The sequence below is a fragment of the Primulina tabacum genome, chromosome 13 (assembly GCF_025594145.1).
Source record: "Primulina tabacum isolate GXHZ01 chromosome 13, ASM2559414v2, whole genome shotgun sequence".
In the NCBI taxonomy this organism is placed as follows: domain Eukaryota; kingdom Viridiplantae; phylum Streptophyta; class Magnoliopsida; order Lamiales; family Gesneriaceae; genus Primulina; species Primulina tabacum.
Genome location: NC_134562.1, coordinates 23,472,829 through 23,482,814, shown reverse-complemented (window position 1 = coordinate 23,482,814; position 9,986 = coordinate 23,472,829). Strand labels below are relative to the sequence as shown.

General features: G+C 38.2%; 1 protein-coding gene across 1 annotated transcript; it reads right to left on the bottom strand.

Moving 5' to 3' along the window:
• Positions 1-644: 644 nt before the first annotated feature.
• LOC142521924 (uncharacterized) lies at positions 645-3,460 on the bottom strand. The gene is made up of 2 exons (XM_075625097.1): positions 2,998-3,460; positions 645-712 (listed from the first exon to the last, which is right to left on the bottom strand). Exons 1-2 carry the CDS (start codon positions 3,458-3,460, stop codon positions 645-647), a joined length of 531 nt encoding a protein of 176 aa, XP_075481212.1.
• Between the last annotated feature and the right edge of the window lie 6,526 nt (positions 3,461-9,986).

Genomic DNA, 9,986 nt, shown 5'->3' with positions numbered 1-9,986 from the left:
CCTGAGGTCGCAATGACTCCCTAGTCGGCTCTGATAATCGTCCCTGAGCCCCATACTCCTGCATAACTAACTCAGCCATCTCAGCCCTCGTCACTGCATCCTCAAATGATACCGGGTTGTTTGATTGCACACGATCAAATAACTCTAACTTCAACCCTTTCAAGAAATGCCTCATCTTAGCATGAACATTCGTAGCAATATGTGGCACATATTTCAACAATGCAGAATATCGAGTCTCATACTCAGCAACAGACATACTACCCAGTCTCAAATCCTCAAATTCTTTCTCTTTCTTTTGTCTGGCTGCTATAGAAAAATATTTATCAAGAAAACGAGATCGGAACACATCCCAATCAACAGTACGGCCCTGTGCTCTCAATCCGGCCTCAGTCGTCTGCCACCATAATAATACATTCCTCGAAAACTGAAATGTAGCCAATCGTAACCAAGCAGACCAAGCACACGGAGCAGGTCACAAATATCTGTTCTATCCTCTCAATCCACTCCTCAGCTCGCTCACCAGTCTCAGAACTATCAAATCTCGGCAGAAGATAACTGCTGAACTGTGCCAAAGTCAACTCACCAGGCAATAAAGGCTGATCTGCAGGTGCATGTCCCATAGGAGGAGGTGGCAATGGATTCATCTATCCAAACCCACTGTCAACCTCTTCTGTTTCCTCGTGTGGATGTACCTGTTCTCTAGCTACCATCACTTGAAATCAAATTGTTAATCATATCATTTAACAATTACAATCCAGTAATCATCATCACACCTTTCGCACGAAAGCACACGCAACTAAAGAACAATCAATCATATCGAGAAATCATCAATAACAAGTCAAATGCACAGACACACGCAGATAATATCGTCATCCAACTCCCTCATCACAAACCCAAATCCTAACAATCCCAGACATCTAACATATGCTCTGATACCACCAAATGTGGCGCCCCAAACCTCGCCACGTAATCATGCAACATCTGACGTCATATGCATAAAATTTTTTCTTTTCGACGACGTAATAATATAATGCATATACGACAAAATAGTGCAATCACCACACTATCTACGTCAGTGTAGCAGAAACAGTATAATAAATACACACATAAAACTCAAATAAGACAATAAGCTATACTGTCTCTATCTACTATCAACTACAAGACTGTTTGACTAGACACACCTAGTCCTTCACCACTATCCTGTCTCACGCATAGTCCTGTAACCTGCCCAACAGATACAGCCCTCAAAGGGTGAGCATATACAACAATCATCATCGCAATACATAACAGTTATATTAACAACAACATAAGATATAACTGAAATGATAACAGAAATACCCCCTTTGCCGTTTCTGGACAATCAACCATCAACAACCTCAACAACATCACACTGCAACAATAACATCGACGATACGTCGCACTCCAACTCCGGCGACAGCAATATCGTCGAACGAACAACAACATCGATTATACGTCGCACCCCAACACCGGCGAGAGCAATATCGTCGAACGAATAACATCAACGATACGTCGCACCCCAACTCCGGGGACAGCAATATCGTTGAACGAACAACATCAAGGAGACGTCTCCCAACAACGATAGTCAACAATATCAACAATAATAAACAACAACAAATATAATATCAAATCGCCCAATTCCGGTGATTTATCATCGTTCAACACAATAGTATTCATCAATACTGAACAATAACAACATATACTCGTACGTCAACACGTACCTGATAATCGAGTATATATATCAAATCTGGCTACTTCTTTGATTCTGAGGCTTGTGATGTATCTAAATAATTCAACAACAATTATTAGATTATTGTCACCGTATCAACATAATCATAATAGCCTCAATATATATCATCAAATAGCCCAACAACAATTAATTCAACAAAATATAAAACTCGATTATAAATTATTATCGCTCAACAATTTAATATTCTGGTGTATTTAATTCACAATACTACAATCAAATACACACTAATTAATTAACTTCAAATAATAGGCTATTTTACAACATCCGTCAAATTACGAAAACTTTATATCAACGTGTAGCCTATACTTCGTAGACTCCGAATATATAATCAGAATTAATAATAACTGACAAACAACTCTCCAATCTCAGCCCAACGATTAAAAATCCCTAATTAAAACAAATTAGGAATAATTCAAAACAACAACACAATAATCTTCTCTACTTCGTTAAAATCATACACTATTCAACAATCTTCAATTTCAGTATGATTTAACAATTTATCAGATTTATTCCAGAAATCGACGAATTTCAAACATCACCAAAACTATAAAATTTATACCTCAAATCGAAGACCTCATGTCAACGATTCCAGAACTGAAGTCGATTCATCGATTGGATAAACCGATAAGTCGCACGATCGAAAAGAAAATCTAAAAAATCTTCTGTCTCCGTTTCTCTCACCTCTCGTTCACTGTACACAAATTGTGATTCATTTCATTTCATGTGAAATGAAATCACCGCCTCAAATTTTAATATTTTATATATATATATAATATAACATTTAATATTTAACATTTTAACAACGGTATATCCCTTTAGACCAGTCAAACGATCAAATTTTCCAAAACTCAAAACATGAAACTTCTATATCTTTCAGTTTTCTACGTTATATCCAAATTTCAAATCATTCGGACTTCATATGACCAAAATATATCATATTTTTCTCTTTAAAAATCGTTAATTATTTAGTAATATCACATTACTAAATCAACAACTTGTGATATTTATTTCAAACATTACACTTATCATGGCCAGAACGCTTCTGGGCAAGATACTCCATGCAGTTAAGCCTCCAATATCTATGCTTGTTGCAGTGGAAACATATATGCTCTAAGTTGTCGGGCTTTGTGACCCTGGCAGTGAGTATCTTGTATGACTTCTTGTTAGGCTTTTTTTTTTTTGGTGGGAGATGACACTTTTTCCCTTCATTTTGAGCTCTTTTTTCGTACCGGACGACGATCCCACTAGAAGAACATGCTTTTTCTTCTTGATTGTCGCCTCATAAGTAGTAAATATGTTGACGAACTCTTCAAGGGTGGCCTCAAGCTTCTTCATATTAAAATTGACCACAAATCCATCGAACGATGGGGGCAGTGACAAAAAGATAATATCAATCGAATGCTCACTAGGAATAACCATGTCGAGTCCCACCAATCTCTCAACGTGCCCAATCATCCTAACACAATGCTCATGGACCGAAATCCCAGCTTGCAGGCATGTAATCATGAGCTCTTTAACTGTAGCATGCTTTTCTGAGCGAGTTTGTACACCATACAACTCTTTCAGATGAAGGTGAATGTCAGCAACTTTCACCGCCTCGTCGAACCTCCTCTGCAGTTCATTCGACATAGAAGCTAACATGTAGCTTTTAGCTTGAAGATCATGGTCCCACCATTTCTCAAGTTTATCCATGCAGAGGTTTGATCTTGAGACTTACCCTCGAGGTAGAGTTCCTCAGTCTATCTACCTTGACCATTCAGTCTTCCCTTTTGGACCGTATTCGCAGTGGTCAGGCCGCAGATGAGCAGTTGGCACAGTGGAAGAAGAGAGATGAAGCCAAGGGCAGTGTTTTGTATTCAGTCAGCGACGGTATTGTGAGATATCGAGATAGGATATGGGTTCCTAGCAGTGATTCTATCCGAGCAGACATCTTATCAGAGGCCCATACGTCCCCGTACTCCATTCACCCTAGGAGTACGAAGATGTACAAAGATCTGCAGCTATTGTATTGGTGGCCAGGGATGAAGAAGGACATCAGACGGTTTGTGTCCGAGTGTCTGACCTGTCAGTTAGTGAAGGCCGAGCATCAGAGACCAGCAGGTTTGCTCAAGCCTCTTCCTATTCCTGAGTGGAAGTGGGAGAACATTACCATGGATTTTGTGACCGGATTGCCGAAGTCAGCCAGGGGATCGAATGCTATTTGGGTGATTGTAGATCGTCTTACCAAATCAGCGCACTTCTTGCCTATTAAGACGACTTTCACCATGATTCAGTATGCAAAGCTGTATATCCGAGAGAGAGTCCGACTCCATGGTATTCCAGTTTTGATCGTATCCGACAGAGATCCCAGATTCACTTCCTCATTTTGGAAGAGTTTGCATTCGACTATGGGTACGAAGTTGCTGTTTAGCACAGCTTTCCATCCACAGACAGATGGGCAGTCGGAGCGAGTTATTCAGATTTTGGAGGATCTTCTTCGCGCTTGCGTCATCAATTTCTCAGGGAGTTGGGAGACGAACTTACCATTGTTAGAGTTCACCTATAACAACAGTTTCCAGTCGTCTATAGGTATGGCTCCGTATGAAGCACTGTATGGCCGCAAGTGTAGATCTCCTGTTCATTGGGATGAAGTAGGAGAGAGAGCAGAGTTGGGTCCAGAGATTGTTCAGCAGGCAGCAAATGTAGTAGTCAAGATCCGTGATAGGATGAGGACTGCTCAGAGCCGACAGAAGAGTTATGCCGATCAGCGGAGGAGAGACTTAGAGTTTGCAGTGGGCGATCATGTCTTCGTGAAAGTGGCACCTATGAAGGGTGTCATGAGATTTGGGAAGAAAGGGAAGCTCAGTCCGAGATTCATTGGACCGTTTGAGATCCTTGACAGAGTTGGGACGCTTGCTTATCGTGTGGCTCTTCCGCCGAATCTGGCCGGAGTACACAATGTCTTTCACGTCTCCATGCTGAGGAAGTACATGGCAAACCCTTCGCATGTGCTGAACTTTGAGCCAGTTGCAACTTAATCCGAACCTGTCTTATGAGGAGAGACCAGTGCAGATCCTAGACAGACAGGAGAAGAAACTTCGGAACAAGCTTGTTAAGCGAGTCAAAGTCAAATGGCTCAACCATTCTGAGGAGGAAGCTACGTGGGAGTCTGAGCCGGAGATGAGAGATCGATACCCCGAGTTATTCGGTGAGTTCTAATTTCGAGGACGAAATTTATTTTAAGGGGAGAAGGATTGTAGAACCCGTAAATCAGTCTACGTATAAGCCATGCATAATTCTAGATTTTTAAATTTAATTGACTTCATTGCATGATTATTTTAAATGCATTTCTTTGAAGTTAATTATTTTATTATTTCAGTTCAGTAGTTTGATTTTTAGCATTTCAGTTATTTCAGTGAGGCCGGACTGGAAGTTGGAGTTTTGAGATAGAATTTAAGATTCGAGAAATATTTCCAGAAGTTAATTTAGCTAGCAAGTAAGTTCATTTAAGTTAAAAAGGAGGTTTGAGGAATTAATTTAAGTTGCTTGAGGTGATTAAGAAATAAGCTCATTTAAGTTGCATAATTAATGGTTTTATTCACTAAATTATTTAAGGGATTAGTGAGGCTTTTAAGAGTTATTAATTTAGTAAATAAACAACATTTCTCCTTTATTTTATTATGCATTTTCGGCCACCCTTAGTTGCTAGAAGATTCATTTGCCAACTCATCACCTTTGACCCCTTCTTGGTATTTAATTAGGAGGATAATTCTTTTTGTTTGGGAGCACCATTAAATTATTAATTAACCTCATTCTAACCTAGACTACCATGCATAAATTCGGCCACCTCATCCCCAAGTAGACTTGATATCAAACAATAATTCAAATTTCAAAAGGAGAGTGGACTTGGTCTTGATTCTTCCTTATATTTTGAACCCATCTTATCTCACTCCCCCACCATTTTCTCCCTCCCTCACCACCGAATTCAGCACCATTCAGAGCCCCATTTGTGTGAAAAAAATCGTGAGTCTTAGCTAGAGGGAAAGAAAGAAAAAAAAAAAATCGAGAGCAAGAAAGGTAGACAAGAAAGCGCTCCGTCTCCTCCGCGCCGTCTCGTCTCTTCTTTTCGTTTTCATTTCAAACGATAACCAGGCATGTCTAGATTTCTTTCAAACCTCAATCAAGTCATATTATCATTTATTTTTCAGTACATGATCATGTTTATTCAAGCAAAAACCGAGATACATGTCAAAACATTTTGAAACAACACATGCAGAATTTTCGATTTTCCTTGGCAAGCTTCACGTTTTTCTTGGTTTGTGAGTTTCAGGTGATTGGTTCGACTCCAGGCTCCCAAGGCAACTTATATACATGCAATAGGATGCATTAGGACCACATTTGTCCATCGGTTTCAGCCTATGCTCGCTGGAAAGCAAGAAATGACAGCAACACCATTTGTGTCCCTTTTTGAGTTCGAAAATTCAGTTTGGTTGTCAAGGAGGAAGGATCTGATCTTGGCTGCCCCAAGGGCCTATAGCCATGGTTGGATAACTCCCCTAGCATGTCTAAGACATGACTAAGTCGCCCTTTTGGTGGCTTGGTCCATGGATCATCGGTTTTAATCAAATCAACAAGAACAGCCCCTTTCCCCATTCGGCTTCTTCATTGGTTCAGCATATGGTTTCAATTTTTGGTTGCTTGGTATGGCTCTTGGTTGGCCTATGGCCCATAGCCACGGTTCATACCATACTCCTATATGTCTAGATCGTGCCATGGTCAATCAAATGGCCACTGGAACGACGCAAGACATCGATCTAAGCAAAACACTACACACGCATGCACGTTGGTTCTCGGTTGGAGTTTCGGTTGAGTTTTGGTGTGACGCGGATTGTGGCTGGCCTAGAGCCCTTAGCTATGGTTCAAATCACTCCTTGGGATGTTGGTAAGAGTCTCTAGTCAGTGATTCACGCCACAATGGCCGGTAGTCTCGAAAACAACACAACTTACACGATTGTACAGTTGCTGGAAAATTACAGCAAGTTGTTGTGTCAGTTCGGTGGCTCGTTCGAGTTCTTGGTTGGCTTTTAGCCCATGGCCTTGGACTGAACAGTGCCTCATTGAGTTATGAAGGTCATGTTTTTGACCGTTTGTCATTTGGATCATTTTTGAGGTCGTACAAGAATTTACGGTGAGATGTGCCAAATTGACTGTCGAAAGAGCGTTTCGTGTTTTGGCATCCATTCCACCCAGATTTCGACCCTATCATTTTAGGAGCATCATTTTATGATTTTTTTAGCGTATTTTAATCATGACTATACGTCGGTTCAGTGTCGGTTCAGGTTGGCTCGGAGTCATGATTAAATACGAAGTCATTAGGCATCATAGTCGCATCTTTTGAACTAAATTGCATAGTTGGTCAAGTTTAAGCTATTGCATATTTTTCATGGCACAGTTAGGTTGCAGCGAGCCTGGGGACGATCCAATCCAATCCAGTTGGTAAACTTACGGGACATTTTTATTATGCCAGTTAATTATTTTACGTGCATTAAATAGAAAATGATTATTTTTGAGATTTATGCGATATGGCTTGTGGTTCATTCACTATGTGGGAGTGTTATTTTATACGGTCGCCAGTGACCGATCAGTTCAGTATGGTACCACCCGGTCGCCAGTGACCGGCCAGCTCAGTTCAGTTTCAGCCTCCCCGGTAGCCAGTTACCGATCAGTTCAGCTTAGTGCAAGGGCCACAGGCGTAAAACATAATCTCAACCGAAAATTTTATCAGTTATTTCAGTACAGGCTCCAAGGAGCAAACATTTTTTTTTACTGTGATTATTAGTTCAGTTATGCACGTATTATAATTGTTAAGTACAGATTATTTTCAGCATGCCTCAGGACAGGATATGTTAACTCATGCATATTTTAATTCAGATTTTTACTCGTTACCTGCGATATATGCATGCTGAGTCTTTAGGCTCACTAGACTTGATTGTTGTAGGTACTGATGAGGCCAGGGCCGAGGGCGGGGACCAGTGAGCCAGCTTGGGTCGGCAGTAGTGACACCCGAGGACCTCAGAGCAGCAGTTGTTATTTTCCGCAAACATTTTATCAGTCGTTGGATATTTTTAAATTGTGATTTGTGACTTTATTTCCTTCCGCTGCAATATTTTGACATATTGAACTTGATTCACCAGTGATTTTATGAATGAGGCCATTTAAGTTCTTTTAAAAAGAAAATTTTTAATTTTCCGCAAATTTTCAAGCAAGAAGTTACAGGGCCTCTACAATCCAATTCAGTCTTAATGACGTCTGAAGGTGCTTTTTCTGGTGGCTTTTTATCAAGCACATACACAATCCTTTCCGAGTTCAAACAATCTTTAAATTTCGAAACCAGGCATTATAGTGGGTTACGGAGAATTCATCGCAAATATACTGAAAAATGAAAACAGAGAATTGTTACTGATTATTTTATAATAATTTTAAGATAAAAATAAGGATTTTTATTTTATAAATTTTCCTCCCATTATTTTGATATTTCCATCACCCTTTGATGAAAAAGGAAAATCGTTTTTTTTAGTGGGCAGGAAAATCGTATTTCTTTAGTGGGCACGTAGGGCCCAATTGGTAAATTATGATCTCGAATAATATCAGACAATCATAATTTCTAAAAGATAGAATCTAATCGCATTCCTATGCAAGCTCTCCGTGTTTAACTTCATGTTTATTTAGGACCCAATAATATGACTGTTTATTTTCACGTGTCAAACCGACCCATCAATATTGAATTGTAGTAGGACGGTCGTTGTGAGTTCCCTCAATGATATGAGCCGAATTCATGGAAGTTTCACTTAATTCACATCCTATGTCCGGTGAAAGTCATAATTTTTTGGCGTCCAGGACTCCCCAATAATATGAGCCAGACACCGACAATGTGTAGCATTCATCATGCAACCACAGTTAATGGAAGACAAGAAAAAACTAAATTCTTTTAATTTTTACTTTTGCGGTATGATATAAAATTTGAAATTTATTCAAAATGAGAGATTTTAATTTTTAAAATTGTCTCATCATTTTTAAAAATTAAAATCGATCGTCACGAGTTGTATGTTTGTCAGATTCATGCAACTATATTATTTAATAATATACATACATGCATACTACTATATATCACATAAATATCATAATTTGACATTCAATACTAAAAATAAAGATGATCAATCACCATTACCATTAGATCCATATGAGCCAGACATTGATCCAAGCACATAACTTAGGTAAATGCAGATATGCAAATGCAATTTATTACAAGAGCTTCCAATATTTTACATGTCTTCATCTTGTGCATCGGGTTCACGATCTTCCAGTATTGATCTTCCACTATTTCTGATAATTACATTTGAATAACCATAACACATGAGGGATACATCTCATGGGATGAGAACGAGCCATAAACCAGACTCACTTTAATAATATCAAAGACTAACAAAATGAATAAAACAGTAAAATATCCTAACGTACACCTATCACATTGGTCAAGAATCTCGATCATCCTTCATGCATTTAATATCATATTTTAACATAAATTAATTAAATAATTTTTATTAACCTGATTAAATCATGTATCTTGTAATTTTATTACTAACCACAATTATTAAAGAATTTAATAAATTAAATAAACACTTTTATTTAATTTTTAATTTATTCAATAATAATTGATTTTTCGTTAAACTCATTTTTACTATAAATAATTATAATCATATTGTAATTATTTATTTTACAAGAAATTTATTAATTTACCAAAATTTAATTTTTAAGGAAAATTGAACAAATTTTCATAAAATATCAATTTTATCTAAAATTTTGTAAAATCAAAAAATTACACCTTAGGTCCGAAAAATTCAAGCCCATGACACGACGTAGTGCACGAGACATTCCCGACATTGCGCGCATGATGTGCTGGTTGAAACTTTTTTTTTGTTTTTCTGATTAAAATAAAATTTTTAATGGTGCATCAATTTTTCGAAAAATTCTTTTGTGTAGTAAGAATAAAATTCTCAACATGAAAAAAAAATCATACGATATAGGGAACCTGACTCTAATGTCACTGTTGGAACTTAGTTTTCTCGTGTCCAAGGTGCAACAAAAATTTTAAATATTTAATTTGACATTCAAATACTGTCTTTGGACACTCGTAGGGTTTAAACAAATAATCATTCGTAGGACGTTTATGAGTATACCT

Bases quoted from the DNA above. Each gene is read 5' to 3' on its own strand.
- LOC142521924 (XM_075625097.1), bottom strand. From the start codon at position 3,460: ATGGATAAACTTGAGAAATGGTGGGACCATGATCTTCAAGCTAAAAGC. The intron at 713-2,997 runs GTACGAAAAAAG...TTTGATTTCAAG, and splicing joins TCTAGTGGGATCGTCGTCCG to TGATGGTAGCTAGAGAACAG.